We start from the raw sequence: 19,808 nt of genomic DNA on the forward strand, positions 1-19,808 counted from the left end.
GACCCATAGAGAGCCACAGCAGACCCATAGAAACCCACAGTAGAGACTAACAGTAGACCCACATAAAGCCACAGTATACCCACAGTACACCCATAGAGACTAACAGTAGATACACAGCAGACCCACAGAAACCCACAGTAGACCCATAGAGACCCACAGTAGTCCCATAGAGACCCAGAGCAGACCCACAGTAGACCCATAGAGAGCCACAACAGACCCACAGCAGACCCACAGTATACCCATAGAGAGCCACAGCAGACCCACAGTAGACCCATAGAGAGCCATAGAGACCCAGAGTAGACCCATAGAGACCCACAGCAGACTCACAGTATACCCATAGAGAGCCACAGCAGACCCACAGTAGACCCATAGAGAGCCACAGCAGACCCACAGCAGACCCACAGTAGACCCATAGAGAGCCACAGCAGACCCACAGCAGAACCACAGTAGACCCATAGAGAGCCACAGCAGACCCACAGTAGACCCATAGAGAGCCACAGCAGACTCCCAGCAGACCCACAGTAGGCCCATAGAGAGCCACAGCAGACCCACAGAAGACCCACAGTAGACCCATAGAGAGCCACAGCAGACCCACAGCAGACCCACAGTATACCCATAGAGAGCCACAGCAGACTCACAGTATACCCATAGAGAGCTACAGCAGACCCACAGTATACCCATAGAGACCCACATCAGACTCACAGTATACCCATAGAGAGCCACAACAGACCCACAGCAGACCTACAGCAGACTCACAGTATACCCATAGAGACCCACAGCAGACCCACAGTAGACCCATAGAGACCCACAGCAGACCCACAGTAGACCCATAGAGAGCCACAGCAGACCCACAGTAGACCCATAGAGACCCACAGCAGACCCATAGAGACCCATAGAGACCCACAGCAGACCCACAGTAGACCCATAGAGACCCACAGTAGACCCATAGAGACCCACAGTAGATCCACAGTAGACCCATAGAGACCCACAGTAGACCCACAGTAGACCCATAGAGACCCATAGTAGACCCATAGAGACCCATAGTAGACCCATAGAGACCCACAGTAGTCCCATAGAGAACCATATTAGACCCATAGAGAGCCACAGCAGACCCATAGAAACCCACAGTAGAGACTAACAGTAGACCCACATAAAGCCACAGTATACCCACAGTACACCCATAGAGACTAACAGTAGATCCACAGCAGACCCACAGAGACCCACAGTAGACCCGTAGAGACCCACAGTAGTCCCATAGAGACCCACAGCAGACCCACAGTAGACCCATAGAGACCCATAGAGAGCCACAGTAGACCCATAGAGACCCACAGTAGACCCATAGAAACTGACAGTAGACCCATAGAGACCCACAGTAGACCCACAGCAGACCCACAGAGACCCACAGTAGACCCATAGAGACCCACAGTATTCCCATAGAGAACCACAGTAGACCCACAGAGAGCCACAGTATACCCAGAGTACACCCATAGAGACTAACAGTAGATCCACAGAGAGACACAGTAAACCCACAGTAGATCCATATAGACCCATAGAGAGCCACAGTAGACCCATAGAGACCCACAGCAGACCCACAGTAGACCCATAGAGACTAACAGTAGACCCATAGAGAGCCACAGTAGACCCACAGTAGACCCATAGAGACCCACAGTAGACCCATAGAGACCCACAGTAGACCCACAGTATACCTACAGTAGACCCATAGAGAACCATATTAGACCCATAGAGAGCCACAGCAGACCCATAGAAACCCACAGTAGAGACTAACAGTAGACCCACATAAAGCCACAGTATACCCACAGTACACCCATAGAGACTAACAGTAGATACACAGCAGACCCACAGAAACCCACAGTAGTCCCATAGAGACCCAGAGCAGACCCACAGTAGACCCATAGAGACCCATAGAGACTAACAGTAGATCCACAGCAGACCCACAGAGACCCACAGTAGACCCGTAGAGACCCACAGTAGTCCCATAGAGACCCACAGCAGACCCACAGTAGACCCATAGAGACCCATAGAGAGCCACAGTAGACCCATAGAGACCCACAGTAGACCCATAGAAACTAACAGTAGACCCATAGAGACCCACAGTAGACCCACAGCAGACCCACAGAGACCCACAGTAGACCCATAGAGACCCACAGTATTCCCATAGAGAACCACAGTAGACCCACAGAGAGCCACAGTATACCCACAGTACACCCATAGAGACTAACAGTAGATCCACAGAGAGACACAGTAAACCCACAGTAGATCCATATAGACCCATAGAGAGCCACAGTAGACCCATAGAGACCCACAGCAGACCCACAGTAGACCCATAGAGACTAACAGTAGACCCATAGAGAGCCACAGTAGACCCACAGTAGACCCATAGAGACCCACAGTAGACCCATAGAGACCCACAGTAGAACCACAGTATACCTACAGTAGACCCATAGAGAACCATATTAGACCCATAGAGAGCCACAGCAGACCCATAGAAACCCACAGTAGAGACTAGCAGTAGACCCACATAAAGCCACAGTATACCCACAGTACACCCATAGAGACTAACAGTAGATACACAGCAGACCCACAGAAACCCACAGTAGACCCATAGAGACCCACAGTAGTCCCATAGAGACCCAGAGCAGAACCACAGTAGACCCATAGAGACCCATAGAGAGCCACAGTAGACCCGTAGAGACCCACAGCAGACCCACAGTATACCCATAGAGACCCACATCAGACTCACAGTATACCCATAGAGAGCCACAACAGACCCACAGCAGACCTACAGCAGACTCACAGTATACCCATAGAGAGCCACAGCAGACCCACAGCAGACCCACAGTAGACCCAGAGAGCCACAGCAGATCCACAGTATACCCATATAGAGTCATAGAGACCCAGAGTAGACCCATAGAGACCCACAGAAGACCCACAGTATACCCATAGAGAGCCACAGCAGACCCACAGCAGACCCACAGTAGACCCATAGAGACCCACAGCAGACCCACAGTAGACCCATAGAGAGCCACAGCAGACCCACAGTAGACCCATAGAGACCCACAGCAGACCCATAGAGACCCACAGGAGACCCATAGAGACCCACAGCAGACCCACAGTAGACCCATAGAGACCCACAGTAGACCCATAGAGACCCACAGTAGATCCACAGTAGACCCATAGAGACCCACAGTAGACCCACAGTAGACCTACAGTAGACCCATAGAGACCCATAGTAGACCCATAGAGACCCATAGTAGACCCATAGAGACCCACAGTAGTCCCATAGAGAACCATATTAGACCCATAGAGAGCCACAGCAGACCCATAGAAACCCACAGTAGAGACTAACAGTAGACCCACATAAAGCCACAGTATACCCACAGTACACCCATAGAGACTAACAGTAGATCCACAGCAGACCCACAGAGACCCACAGTAGACCCGTAGAGACCCACAGTAGTCCCATAGAGACCCACAGCAGACCCACAGTAGACCCATAGAGACCCATAGAGAGCCACAGTAGACCCATAGAGACCCACAGTAGACCCATAGAAACTAACAGTAGACCCATAGAGACCCACAGTAGACCCACAGCAGACCCACAGAGACCCACAGTAGACCCATAGAGACCCACAGTATTCCCATAGAGAACCACAGTAGACCCACAGAGAGCCACAGTATACCCACAGTACACCCATAGAGACTAACAGTAGATCCACAGAGAGACACAGTAAACCCACAGTAGATCCAAATAGACCCATAGAGAGCCATAGTAGACCCATAGAGACCCACAGCAGACCCACAGTAGACCCATAGAGACTAACAGTAGACCCATAGAGAGCCACAGTAGACCCACAGTAGACCCATAGAGACCCACAGTAGACCCATAGAGACCCACAGTAGACCCACAGTATACCTACAGTAGACCCATAGAGAACCATATTAGACCCATAGAGAGCCACAGCAGACCCATAGAAACCCACAGTAGAGACTAACAGTAGACCCACATAAAGCCACAGTATACCCACAGTACACCCATAGAGACTAACAGTAGATACACAGCAGACCCACAGAAACCCACAGTAGACCCATAGAGACCCACAGTAGTCCCATAGAGACCCAGAGCAGACCCACAGTAGACCCATAGAGACCCATAGAGAGCCACAGTAGACCCGTAGAGACCCACAGCAGACCCACAGTATACCCATAGAGACCCACATCAGACTCACAGTATACCCATAGAGAGCCACAACAGACCCACAGCAGACCTACAGCAGACTCACAGTATACCCATAGAGAGCCACAGCAGACCCACAGCAGACCCACAGTAGACCCAGAGAGCCACAGCAGATCCACAGTATACCCATATAGAGTCATAGAGACCCAGAGTAGACCCATAGAGACCCACAGAAGACCCACAGTATACCCATAGAGAGCCACAGCAGACCCACAGCAGACCCACAGTAGACCCATAGAGACCCACAGCAGACCCATAGAGACCCACAGGAGACCCATAGAGACCCACAGCAGACCCACAGTAGACCCATAGAGACCCACAGTAGACCCATAGAGACCCACAGTAGATCCACAGTAGACCCATAGAGACCCACAGTAGACCCACAGTAGACCTACAGTAGACCCATAGAGACCCATAGTAGACCCATAGAGACCCATAGTAGACCCATAGAGACCCACAGTAGTCCCATAGAGAACCATATTAGACCCATAGAGAGCCACAGCAGACCCATAGAAACCCACAGTAGAGACTAACAGTAGACCCACATAAAGCCACAGTATACCCACAGTACACCCATAGAGACTAACAGTAGATCCACAGCAGACCCACAGAGACCCACAGTAGACCCGTGAGACCCACAGTAGTCCCATAGAGACCCACAGCAGACCCACAGTAGACCCATAGAGACCCATAGAGAGCCACAGTAGACCCATAGAGACCCACAGTAGACCCATAGAAACTAACAGTAGACCCATAGAGACCCACAGTAGACCCACAGCAGACCCACAGAGACCCACAGTAGACCCATAGAGACCCACAGTATTCCCATAGAGAACCACAGTAGACCCACAGAGAGCCACAGTATACCCACAGTACACCCATAGAGACTAATAGTAGATCCACAGAGAGACACAGTAAACCCACAGTAGATCCAAATAGACCCATAGAGAGCCATAGTAGACCCATAGAGACCCACAGCAGACCCACAGTAGACCCATAGAGACTAACAGTAGACCCATAGAGAGCCACAGTAGACCCACAGTAGACCCATAGAGACCCACAGTAGACCCATAGAGACCCACAGTAGACCCACAGTATACCTACAGTAGACCCATAGAGAACCATATTAGACCCATAGAGAGCCACAGCAGACCCATAGAAACCCACAGTAGAGACTAACAGTAGACCCACATAAAGCCACAGTATACCCACAGTACACCCATAGAGACTAACAGTAGATACACAGCAGACCCACAGAAACCCACAGTAGACCCATAGAGACCCACAGTAGTCCCATAGAGACCCAGAGCAGACCCACAGTAGACCCATAGAGACCCATAGAGACCCACAGGAGACCCATAGAGACCCACAGCAGACCCACAGTAGACCCATAGAGACCCACAGTAGACCCATAGAGACCCACAGTAGATCCACAGTAGACCCATAGAGACCCACAGTAGACCCACAGTAGACCTACAGTAGACCCATAGAGACCCATAGTAGACCCATAGAGACCCATAGTAGACCCATAGAGACCCACAGTAGTCCCATAGAGAACCATATTAGACCCATAGAGAGCCACAGCAGACCCATAGAAACCCACAGTAGAGACTAACAGTAGACCCACATAAAGCCACAGTATACCCACAGTACACCCATAGAGACTAACAGTAGATCCACAGCAGACCCACAGAGACCCACAGTAGACCCGTAGAGACCCACAGTAGTCCCATAGAGACCCACAGCAGACCCACAGTAGACCCATAGAGACCCATAGAGAGCCACAGTAGACCCATAGAGACCCACAGTAGACCCATAGAAACTAACAGTAGACCCATAGAGACCCACAGTAGACCCACAGCAGACCCACAGAGACCCACAGTAGACCCATAGAGACCCACAGTATTCCCATAGAGAACCACAGTAGACCCACAGAGAGCCACAGTATGCCCACAGTACACCCATAGAGACTAACAGTAGATCCACAGAGAGACACAGTAAACCCACAGTAGATCCATATAGACCCATAGAGAGCCACAGTAGACCCATAGAGACCCACAGTAGACCCACAGCAGACCCACAGAGACCCACAGTAGACCCATAGAGACCCACAGTATTCCCATAGAGAACCACAGTAGACCCACAGAGAGCCACAGTATACCCACAGTACACCCATAGAGACTAACAGTAGATCCACAGAGAGACACAGTAAACCCACAGTAGATCCATATAGACCCATAGAGAGCCACAGTAGACCCATAGAGACCCACAGCAGACCCACAGTAGACCCATAGAGACTAACAGTAGACCCATAGAGAGCCACAGTAGACCCATAGAGACCCACAGTAGACCCATAGAGACCCACAGTAGACCCACAGTAGACCCATAGAGACCTACAGTAGACCCACAGAGACCCACAGTAGACCCATAGAGACCCACAGTAGACCCACATTAGTCCCACAGTAGACCCACAGCAGACCCACAGAGACCCACAGTAGACCCATAGAGACCCACAGTAGACCCATAGAGACCTAGAGTAGACCCACAGTATACACATAGAGACCCACAGTAGACCCATAGAGACCCACAGTAGACCCACAGTAGACCCACAGCAGACCCACAGTAGACCCATAGAGACCCACAGTAGACCCATAGAGACCTAGAGTAGACCCACAGTAGACCCATAGAGACCCACAGTAGACCCACAGTAGACCCATAGAGACCTACAGTAGACCCATAGAGATCTACAGTAGACCCACAGTCGACCCATAGAGACCCACAGTCGACCCATAAGAGACCCACAGTAGACCCATAGAGACCCACAGTAGACCCACAGTAGACCCATAGAGACTAACAGTTGACACATAGAGACCCACAGCAGACCCATAGAGACCTATATCAGGGTTCAGCTAGAACTGCAAACTGTATTGTTAGTGGATCTGAAAAATCCTGAGCCAATGGGAAATGAGGAATATATGTATAATTATTTGACTACATGTAACGTACATATGAGTGAAAAGTACTGTAGTAGGGCTGGGATGATACCAGTATCGCCATACTCTGTCTGTGTTATTGACTGTATGTTTGTTTATTCCATGTGAAACTCTGTGTTTATTTATCCGTCATTTTACCAGGTAAGTTGACTGAGTACACGTTCTCATTTGCAGCAACGACCTGGAGAATAGTTACAGGGGAGAGGAGGGGGATGAATGAGCCAATTGTGTTGTTGTTTGTATCGCCCTGCTTTGCTTTATCTCGGCCAGGTCGCAGTTGTAAATGAGAACTTGTTCTCAACTGGCCTGGTTAAATAAAGGTGAAATAAAATAATGAAAATACTCATTAGTATCGTGGTAAGAAAACAAAACAGGATACCAGCCCTAATGTTAGAAACAGACATCATTATGTTGTCACCCAGAGTCACATTGATTTATTGATTTATTTTCAAGCTATAACACACAACATTTTACAGAGCAGGGGTTTGGTCTGCTTTGTGTTTACATTTTTGCCATGAAAAAAATATTGCGATACTGATATCGTCCCGGCCCTAGTAGTCCGTTAGTTTACTCCAATCAGGGGAGGGGTGGTAGTGATAAACAAACTGGGGAATTTTAAATGATGCAAACAATTAAACAATCCTCAATATTAAAGCTGATCTAGCTTTGTTCAACTGACCAATGCTGAATAAAGTAATACCAGCAACCAAAGAACTGTCTCGCAATATTTGTGTAAACGCTCGCTTAATTAATTTAAAAAGGTGCATAAACTGTGCTTATCCTCCACTACACCACTGGTGATGAGAAACCTTGCCTGACACCTGAAAAATCGCATTAGCTCCTCCATCTTAAATCCTCAGCTTTAGCTCAGCGAGCTAACACAGTTTGCATGCAGTTACCACTCATCCCCTCTGACTCCTGAACACTACACTCCTCATTGGTGTAATCATTAGACTCACAACTGGCCACCCCTGACAATCTCTGCTACTACTATAATGGACAGCACTACAAGTGCAAGCTTTATGGAATAATCACAATGAATTTCTGCATCATGGGACTTTTTCAAGTGGTGAGACCGCATGACACACAGTACTAGCTAACTTTGAATATATGCTACAATCATGGAAGACTAGATACAGAAGTCTGCGAGTGACGTGTTTGAAAGACCCCTTTCGATTCCATCGAGGGCATATCAATATCACACAAGAAGGTCACGTGTTTCCAGCTTGGATTTCAAAGTGTGAGAGAGAAAGACAGGTGACGTTAATGCCTTAGAGCTGCCATGCCATTGGGTAATTCATTCACCTCTGTGGTTTCACAATCTAACACAGAGAGAAGAGATTTAATAGTCCCTAGAGGTCATACTTCTTGAGAATGACTGAGAGCCCCTCTTGGGTGAATGAAGTAGAGACCCATGAAACAATCAGGGTTTATTTCTACCTTCAAATGCTTTATACTGCCTTCCTGACCCTGTAGAGGAACACGAGGCTGGTCTGACATGCATCAAAACTACCCAGCTTTCTCTTTTCTTTCTCCTTTACATTGCTCTTTTCTCTTAGTCCCTATTTTATTTCCCCTCGTAAGGCTTTCTCTGGTTGGGTGAGACATTAGAGCTGGTCTCTGTCTTTAAATGGCAGTATATCGTTAAGACGCAGAATACAACTAAGTCCCTTTCCTCCCTCACTAGAAAACAAGAGCTAAAATACCTTTCTGTGGAAGTTGCCAATGTTTTTTTTACAGTACTACTGTATATATACACCAGCAAAACTCCTTTAACGACCAGGTGGTTGGTAAATTAAGCCATGCAGTGTAAGATGAGTCACTGATGGAAATAGGAGGGAATTGATTGCCAGCTTTCTTGTTTATCTATAGCTACGGCAAATTTGAAGTATGTTCGTATCACAGTAAAACAGGCAGCTCAATAAAACCAAAATAAGTTACTGGAATTCAGCTTTAATGAGGTATTGTGAGAAGCTGCTAACAGCCAGCAGCTCATTTGAGAGATGACTGAGACTAAGAGAAGAGAGAGGAGAGCAAGCAGCGAAGCATAGCATATGTACCCATGAGAATAGACACAGAAAGGAGAGATCCTTAAAAGCAATATGCCAGAGAGCTCTTCCTCTACCTTTAATTGAGAGAAGATGTTCGGTTCTTTGTAACCCCTCCACAAGCCATTACAGGTGAAGCCTAGCACCTGCCTCTGTTAGACGCCTGAAGATAGGAGGATCTCAGGGAAGGATTCAGGCGAAGGCAGAGGGCTGTAACTAACAATCTAGAACATTACAATATTGTCCAACAGCTCAGTCTCTTAGAATGTGTACAGTTTTAAAATGTATTTAGTTACTTACTACATCTTAACTTCATGTTTATGAAGTATACAAATGTAGGAAACCTTTAGTACAAATACTCTGATAACTGCATCTCAACCATATGAGGATGCATTTGACACTAGTTGTTCACTCTGAGGGCAATAGACTGTCACATTGGCTACCCACCTTTCATGTAAATTCATGCAAAAATGGAAGAGAACTATATTTGCATGTCATGCTCAGTAGTGGCTTGAGGTGTTCATCCTTAGAATCACTCTTTGCTTGAGGATAACAGGCCTGGACCCGAAAAGAGTCCATATTTCATGGTTAGATGAAATATTTAAAGCCATTGATGACTTTAGAACCGTGAGGGGAGCTTAGAAAACAATCAGAAACAGCTCAGAGAATGATTTAATAAAGTTATAGGGTTAAAGAAATCCACAAGAACGGGCAGGGCCTCTGAGTCTAAAATCCTAGTGGACTTTTCCTTATGTTTCTTAACAGGATGAATATGAGATTGGTTACAATTTTTAATAAGAATTTTCTTAATTAATCCAAATGCAAAATGAAATATCAAAACCCTGGAGGACTCGTCGTTTCACCAGAGCACCAGGTCAACATATTTTCCAGCCGTTAAAGAGGAACTTCACTGAGATGTCTTAAGACAAGAGGGGCCAGCTGATTGGTGTAAAGCTGGGGTGAGAATAGTAACATCCAATATAATGGATCGTTAGTTCATTGAATCGAGGGTCTGGACTCGACTAAAAAATTCACCAATTAAAATGTTTAGTCTTAAAATATGCAGATTAAATGGTTGAAATTAATGCACACCAAAGCCTTTTGTGAGGGCCAATTTGATCCCTGAAAAGTCAACTCTGTGGGTCTGACTCTGTCATGGGAATTGGTTCCCTCCTCCTTCCAGTAGAATAGGCTTTACCCACCCACTCTCACTGTATGGTATTGGTGGAAGGAACTTCTAGTAGCCTGGCGGGCAAGGCCTCTAGGAACGACAGATGACTGGTGAACTAAAAATACTAACTTTTTTAGCAAAGTAAAGGTTAGGTTATGGACCAAATGAGTGACAGATAATTTGATGGTATTCTCTGTTTTTTTTTATGTTCCCAGAGCAGCCCCAGTAACAATGTGACTCTGACAGAATAAGTGAAAGAAAGAGACAGACATTAAAAGCATGACCTACCATGCCGCTGCCATCCATGTTCATCTCGATCTTCCCGTTGAAAGGTCCCCACGTGGTTCCCACAGGGAGCTGCTGGCGGCTGTGGATCCGACGCTCCCCATCCTTGTGGAACGCATCCAGCTCTCCTATAAAACACCAAGCATTGAAACGGTCATCATGTCATAAAACACCAAGCATTGAAACGGTCATCATGTCATAAAACACTAAGCATTGAAACAGTCATCATGTCATAAAACACCAAGCATCGAAACGGTCATCATGTCATAAAACACCAAGCATCGAAACGGTCATCATGTCATAAAACACCAAGCATCGAAACAGTCATCATGTCATAAAACACCAAGCATCGAAACAGTCATCATGTCATAAAACACCAAGCATCGAAACGGTCATCATGTCATAAAACACCAAGCATCGAAATGGTCATCATATCATAAAACACCAAGCATCGAAACGGTCATCATGTCATAAAACACCAAGCATTGAAACGGTCATCATGTCATAAAACACTAAGCATTGAAACAGTCATCATGTCATAAAACACCAAGCATCGAAACGGTCATCATGTCATAAAACACCAAGCATCGAAACGGTCATCATGTCATAAAACACCAAGCATCAAACAGTCATCATGTCATAAAACACCAAGCATCGAAACAGTCATCATGTCATAAAACACCAAGCATCGAAACGGTCATCATGTCATAAAACACCAAGCATCGAAACGGTCATCATGTCATAAAACACCAAGCATCGAAACGGTCATCATATCATAAAACACTAAGCATCGAAACGGTCATCATGTCATAAAACACCAAGCATCGAAACGGTTATCATGTCATAAAACACCAAGCATCGAAACGGTCATCATGTCATAAAACACCAAGCATCGAAACGGTCATCATGTCATAAAACACCAAGCATTGAAACGGTCATCATGTCATAAAACACCAAGCATCAAACGGTCATCATGTCATAAAACACTAAGCATCGAAACGGTCATCATGTCATAAAACACCAAGCATCGAAACGGTCATCATGTCATAAAACACCAAGCATCGAAACGGTCATCATGTCATAAAACACCAAGCATCGAAACGGTCATCATGTCATAAAACACCAAGCATCGAAACGGTCATCATGTCATAAAACACCAAGCATTGAAACGGTCATCATGTCATAAAACACCAAGCATCGAAACGGTCATCATGTCATAAAACACTAAGCATCGAAACGGTCATCATGTCATAAAACACCAAGCATCGAAACGGTCATCATGTCATAAAACACCAAGCATTGAAACGGTCATCATGTCATAAAACACCAAGCATCGAAACAGTCATCATGTCATAAAACACCAAGCATCGAAACGGTCATCATGTCATAAAACACCAAGCATCGAAACGGTCATCATGTCATAAAACACCAAGCATCGAAACAGTCATCATATCATAAAACACCAAGCATCGAAACAGTCATCATGTCGTAAAACACCAAGCATCGAAACGGTCATCATGTCATAAAACACCAAGCATTGAAACGGTCATCATGTCATAAAACACCAAGCATCGAAACAGTCATCCATTTCATAAAACACCAAGCATCGAAACGGTCATCATGTCATAAAACACTAAGCATCGAAACGGTCATCATGTCATAAAACACCAAGCATCGAAACAGTCATCCATTTCATAAAACACCAAGCATCGAAACAGTCATCATGTCATAAAACACCAAGCATCGAAACAGTCATCATGTCATAAAACACCAAGCATCGAAACAGTCATCATGTCATAAAACACCAAGCACCGAAACGGTCATCATGTCATAAAACACCAAGCATCAAAACAGTCATCATGTCATAAAACACCAAGCATCGAACAGTCATCATGTCATAAAACACCAAGCATCGAAACAGTCATCATGTCATAAAACACCAAGCATCGAAACGGTCATCATGTCATAAAACACCAAGCATCGAAACAGTCATCCATTTCATAAAACACCAAGAATCTCAAAACAGTCAGCCAAATCCTCCAGTTCCCTAGAAAACACAGTCATTTGTAGAATTTGTCCTTAAATAAGATCATTGCAAAAGTGCTCCTCTTTCTTTTTCTGTGATAGGCATCTTGTGAAGTGTCCTGCTATTTGGTCATTTTTTTTATACATACACATCATTTTTTACAATGGACAAATAATAATGTCCATAAAAAATATGTTTTATTGTTACATGCCCAAGATAGGTGCAGTGAAATGTGTTGTTTTACAGGGTCAGCCATAGTAGTACAGGACCCCTGGAGCAAATGAAGGTTAAGTGCCTTGCTCAAGGGCACATTGAGAGATTACTATTTTTTCCCCCATGCATATATATCTACAGTCCCTCATGTCCATAAAACAGTAAACAGTGCAGGTTAAGCCATCTGCTTATAAAGCCAAAATAATGAATCCATCATCATCATCATCATCAGTTGGAGGGTTTCAAATCAAAACAAATCAAAACAACAGGCCGGTAACTTTGCCTGAAAGGTGTCTTCTGGAGAGATAATCTCTGTGAGACATCGCAGGGCCAGGCTCAGTGACTGGCAGGCGGCGAGAGAGACAGCGGATTGATCCAGGAAGAAGCTAGGCCCCTTGTTAGTGCTGTGCACAGCTACACTTAATGAACTGTGTAACAGGATAGCACTGTTAGCGCAGCTAGCTAAAACACCCCCGCTATCTTATCTCTTAGATTCAGTGTACTTTTTTGGGACGGTGATTAATCAAATAGTTATGATAATTGGGGCCGTAGCGTGGTCACCGCTGGGTTTCTGGGGGAGAGGAAAGTCATGCAGGCCTCTCAAGTGCACATTTCCCCCTCAAGCGCTATCTGCTCTATCTTCCTGTGAACGTCTACTCTCCCTCTGACTGAAGCCAGGTGTTATGATTGTCTTCAGCACTCTAACTCATCACCCTTTTATTGAGGCACATTTTCACATAATGTTCCCGCCTTTGTTACTGTAAAGTGAATGTAATATACAGTCCGGCACAATCTAAACAGACCCAGAAGGTGTTCATGCATTTCTCATAGTTGATACGTTCTTACTGTAGTTACCACACATGTATGAACCATACATTTAGTTTGCAACACTTATTTGAACCTTGATGTGCACTGATGTTGTTGCTAATCAGTATTCTGGGCATGTATTCCATGCATGTTGAGTGAAGTGAAATGATCACTGAACTTTATAATAACACTCCTGTGATATAATGACCTATTCAGACGAGGTCTATTCTGTAAATATCAGCCTTGTATCTGTGACACGCTATTGTGTCAGTCTGTTTGTATGGAAATGCCTTCATCTACTGTGCTCCTTCTCATGCATAAACAACATTGGTTGAAGGGGTGGCTACGCTAACAATAGGCTACGTTGTTGTTGTTTCCTAAAGATCACACACACCTGGGTCAAATCACACCCTGGAGTCAGGAAGAGTTCTCTTCAGAAATACTTCATTTTCTTTTGATGCCATCAGCTACACCCTCTGCTATAAAATACACCTACATTTCAAGAACATTACAGCCCAAACAATTACTTGATGTTGGATAAATGTACAAATATATGCCAAAACTAAAATCAAAGAGAGAGTAATATTCTCATCTCAATACTGCAAACGTTCCTTTTTGTATGATACCAATGACACCACTGCCTACTGTATGTCCAGACAACTTTATTTTGTGGAAGAATGAACTGGGATGATTATCTCTCTCCTCCTCCTCCTCTCTGTCTGTTGCCCACTGCGTTACTGACGGTGTGGTGGAAGGTGGCTAAGCTCATTAAGAGGGAAATGATGAAACATTGGAGCACAGCTGGCCACCATCAGAGGCAGCAGGCTCCCTCAGTGCGATGCAAGGGAGAAGGAGCGCATGCAGCCACCGCTTGATGCATTCTGTCTGTCCTCTGATAAGAGCGAGGCCCTTTAACCACTTGGATGCTAGTTCCTGTTTAGCCCTGTTGACACACCGACCGCTAGCTACAGCCATCCCCAGCGGGCGGGTAGTCTCTCAAGTCAATTCAATTCAAGGGGCTTTATTGGCATGGGAATAGATAGATAATATACAAAAGTGAAGTAAACAATAAAAATGAACAGTAAACATTATACTCACAGATGTTCCCCAAAAAATGAAGACATTACAAATGTCATATTATGTAACAGTGTTGTAACGATGTACACGTGGTTAAAGTCCTCTCGTTTCCTCCCCCTCTCTCTGGTTGGTACGAGATGGGGGGATGGGAGTAGTAGGTGTGTGAGAGAGAAGGGAGGGGGGGGGGTACAATTCAATTGGAGGTTCGAGGTCCTCATACAGTGTCTGTGTGCCAGTTGTTTGTGACCCGTACCAAATGTTGCCTGAGGACCTTGGCTTCCAGCTGGTGTGTCACATCTGTTGCAGATACAATCCTCCGACCTCAACAAAAACACCAGCTGAAAAATAATAAGCCTTCATACTTTATCTCTCCATTTGCCACCAGCATTTAGGAGTCCACTATCTATAGATAAAGAATATATAGATATGCATTATGATAACAGACAACTGGTTTTATCTAAATGGGGTCTGTAGACAATCTATACTCCCTGATATCTATGTTATTTTGGATGGTCAAAGCGAAGAAGCCTCCTTTGGGAAATCTTTAGCCCAGCCAAAATGACCACTGTTTATCAAACTCTCTGAGGTACTGAGACTACAACTCAAGTGCCAAAACTCTCACCTTCCCACTCTGCTCATTTCCTTAATAAATCTTAAAGACAAAGTAAAAAAAGAAACACTCACTGTATTGAACCCTTTCTCACAAATCAAAGACAAGGCCTGAAGAAAGAGTGGCTTTCAGTGAGCTCCAGTACAGGGGGCTTTGACAAACCCTACCCGCTCTGTCCCCCTCAACGTCGCTCAACACCCAATAGTGAAATGCCACAATTCTTGGCAAGAGCCAACTGATGATGTGACTAAAGAGTCACCCCCCCCCCCATCGATAAGATCATCATCTGTCGCTAGACTCTGGGGCTGTTCCTGCTCTCTCTGGTCTCCACTGATACTTGGCAGCCCAATGAATGTCCCTTTGTGTGTGGAGAGATCCTCCTCAGATAGCAACCAAGATGTTCCACGCTGGCATCTGTTTGTTTTGCTGTTATGCGGACAGAGGGACAGAGAGAAAGAGGAATAGGGAACCTCATCGTCTCTCTCTGCGTCTCTCTTCACTGGCATAGCTCGGAATGCTAATGAGCAGTGTCTCAGTGGCAGGGTGCCATCTTGGTGTGATTTAAAGAATAGATGGTGGAGGGGTGGGAGAGAGGGAGAGCGAGAGACAGACACCCCAAACCTGAACCCATCACCTCTTTTTAAATCCACTATTAGATCTCCAATAACATGACCTGTTATTTAAAATGAAGAACATTTGCCCTCACCTCCATTCAAGTGGTATCTATATAGGTACAGTCCACATGCAGTAACACCGTAGTTCAATCCATAGGAGCCAGTGAAGTATGTTCTGAATGGTGGGTGCAGTAGGTTCAGTAGTAAACAATCACTCCATCATAGTATCCCTTTCTATGTGGCAATGTGGCATTCAAGGGACTCAGAATGTTACCACAGAAATGTTACCCCAGAAATGTTACCACAGAAATGTTATCACAGAAATGTTACCACAGAAATGTTACCCCAGAAATGTTAACCCAGAAATGTTACCACAGAAATGTTACCACAGAAATGTTACCCCAGAAATGTTACCACAAAAATGTTACCACAAAAATGTTACCACAGAAATGTTACCACAAAATCTCAATGTATAAATGTTTGAACACTGGTGGATTCCTAGTGGATAATGAAGGATAGACTTTGTATTCAAATATTCCTCCATATAATAATGTACTCCACATCTCCTGGTGTGGAACTTCATTCAATTTGGATTTAACTTAATATCATTTCTCTACAGTGAGTAGATGACAAATGACAGTGTTAGGTGGCTGCAGATTAACAGTGTAGTGATTTAAAACATGAATATTAGTTCAGTGACCAACTGAAAACTAAGACTTACCTTGGTTGTCTATACATATTCTAGTTATATGTATTTATACCTAAATCATATTTCCATGGTTAAATATTTTTAATAAACTAATAAAACCACTTTCCTATTATCCCTTGAATGTATCAATTGGAAACGAAATACAATCCAATGTAATATTTTTTGCTTAAAAACAACAATTCACTGGATATTCACTAGATATCATAAAATGGTAACAATTGAAACCATGTGACTATGTAGAGAGGTGTACAGTAGAGTAAGAGACTGCTGTGACAACGTTCAATAATAACCCCATGTCTGTCAGTTCAGAGACGCAGCTATCACAACCATCGCTACTGACGGAACAGGTTATAGAAGTGCCAAATGGGATACAAATGAATATACCACATGGAGCATATAGAGGGTGAAATGGAACGTACAGTATCTCTCCACAAAAGGTGCTACATCTCTAAAGGAGCAGAGATGTGATATGACATGTTACAGCTGAAGGAGAAATGCCAGCGCGCCTTGATAAGAGAGCGATGAACTTTCCTCCCCTTCCCCTAAACCTCCATTATCAGGTCCAAGAGAACAAAATGCATCATTTATAACCCAGAGCAGCACTATTATCTCTGGGCAAGACACTTGTTTTAAAACACAGATGGACCTCTCCCTCTCCCTCTCCCTCCTCCCTCTCCCTCCCTCCTCCTCCTCCTCCTCCTCCTCCCCCTCCTCCTCCTCCTCCTCCTCCTCCCTCTCCCTCCTCCTCCTCCTCCTCCTCCTCCTCCTCCTCCTCCCCCCTCCTCCTCCTCCTCCTCTCCCAGACGAGAACCCCCTGCTTGTCTGGCTCACACCCTCCTTTTGAGCAGCGGGAGGGAGGGGAAACTTGACCATTTTGGGAGAGCAAGTTTCCTAGACAACCGCATGTGCTAGGCTAAGACGAAGGGGTGCAGGGAAAGGGTTGGCCCCTATAGGTCAGCCTTGTTTTGAGGACACTCCTATAGGTCAGCCTTGTTTTGAGACCGGAGCCTATAGGTCAGCCTTGTTTTGAGGACACTGCTATAGCTCAGCCTTGTTTTGAGACCGGAGCCTATAGGTCAGCCTTGTTTTGAGGACACTGCTATAGGTCAGCCTTGTTTTGAGACCGGAGCCTATAGGTCAGCCTTGTTTTGAGGACACTGCTATAGCTCAGCCTTGTTTTGAGGCCGGAGCCTATAGGTCAGCCTTGTTTTGAGCCCAGAGCCAATAGGTCAGCCTTGTTTTGAGGACACTGCTATAGGTCAGCCTTGTTTTGAGCCCAGAGCCAATAGGTCAGCCTTGTTTTGAGGACACTGCTATAGGTCAGCCTTGTTTTGAGACCGGAGCCTATAGGTCAGCCTTGTTTTGAGGACACTGCTATAGGTCAGCCTTGTTTTGAGACCGGAGCCTATAGGTCAGCCTTGTTTTGAGGACACTCCTATAGGTCAGCCTTGTTTTGAGACCGGAGCCTATAGGTCAGCCTTGTTTTGAGGACACTGCTATAGGTCAGCCTTGTTTTGAGCCCAGAGCCAATAGGTCAGCCTTGTTTTGAGGACACTGCTATAGGTCAGCCTTGTTTTGAGACCGGAGCCTATAGGTCAGCCTTGTTTTGAGGACACTGCTATAGGTCAGCCTTCTTTTGAGACCGGAGCCTATAGGTCAGCCTTGTTTTGAGGACACTCCTATAGGTCAGCCTTGTTTTGAGACCGGAGCCTATAGGTCAGGTTTGTTTTGAGGGCAGTCCTATAGGTCAGGTTTGTTTTGAGGACAGTCCTATAGGTCAGATTTGTTTTGAGGACACTCCTATAGGTCAGGTTTATTTTGAGAACACTCCTATAGGTCAGGTTTGTTTTGAGGACACTCCTATAGGTCAGGTTTATTTTGAGGACACTCCTATAGGTCAGGTTTGTTTTGAGGACAGTCCTATAGGTCAGGTTTGTTTTGAGGACACTCCTATAGGTCAGGTTTATTTTGAGAACACTCCTATAGGTCAGGTTTGTTTTGAGGACACTCCTATAGGTCAGGTTTGTTTTGAGGCCCACAAGACAGGCAAGGGTTTGTTGCGGAAAAAGTTAAACAGGCCATAGAGATTAGGGCATTTTAGCCATAGATATAGTCTGTGATTTTAGCCCTGACACAAAGGAGAGGACCAGGGTATAACCCCTTCCATTGATTCTGGCAGGTTGAGACTATAATATATTGTTTGTGTTTAGATCCCATTTAAACACAAGAGGGAAATCAGAGAACTGTAATATCAACAGGAAATACATCTAACATCTACTGAGAACTTGTCTCTGATGTATATAATTGACGTAAACACTGAAGAGCTATGCTATCATTGAACTATAGGAATATGCCAGTTGTCAAGTCCTCAGTTTGTTCAAAAGCCTAGTGAAGTTAGCAGTAAGCATCTCCAACACATCCATCTTATACAAGTGCCACACTGTCTATTGATAGCTGGTAAAACAAGACAGGAAAACTTAAAAGGATGAAAGTCTCCTCACACAGATATCTCAAACAACATCTAGAGGAGGCCACATTTTTTGTTGTTGATTTGATTGTTTTACATGTTGAGAAGCATCAGAAGGATATCACTCCTATTTAGCCTGTCAGGTGGACTGAATAATTGTTTCTATTCGATTCTATATGTTTATAAGTTAAGCATTCACATATCTCTATGACCGGTTGGATGCCTGCTAATGAACAAAAACACTAGTGTTTAGAACACATGCTTTCATTAATATATATATATATATATATTCATATAAAATCAGTTCTAAGAGGGGAAAATACATTTATGAAAGTAAATCAAGCAAACAAGGCTATAGTAGCAAACATATCTTCAGTAGTAACTGTTACCTATGGGATTGAATTTAACACTTCAGTTACAGACTGGAGTATTTCAAAGAGCTCCTGAAACCTCTTCCCCAAGTCAATTACCAGATTTCAAACTTTCCGTAAACAGGAATTCTGTTTTTCCTGGGTGACCTAGTTGTCTTTTGT

The 19,808-nt window shown here is 44.9% G+C and overlaps 1 protein-coding gene across 1 annotated transcript in view; it reads right to left on the bottom strand.

The window, feature by feature from the left end:
- LOC135564295 (zinc finger protein ZFPM2-like) overlaps positions 1–19,808 on the bottom strand; it is a 301,401-nt gene that overhangs the window by 100,785 nt on the left and 180,808 nt on the right. The window contains 1 exon segment of the mRNA XM_065008784.1: positions 10,756–10,880. Coding sequence (XP_064864856.1) covers positions 10,756–10,880 — 125 coding nt within the window.

Source organism: Oncorhynchus nerka, linkage group LG3, assembly GCF_034236695.1.
Source record: "Oncorhynchus nerka isolate Pitt River linkage group LG3, Oner_Uvic_2.0, whole genome shotgun sequence".
Classification (NCBI taxonomy): Eukaryota; Metazoa; Chordata; class Actinopteri; order Salmoniformes; family Salmonidae; genus Oncorhynchus; species Oncorhynchus nerka.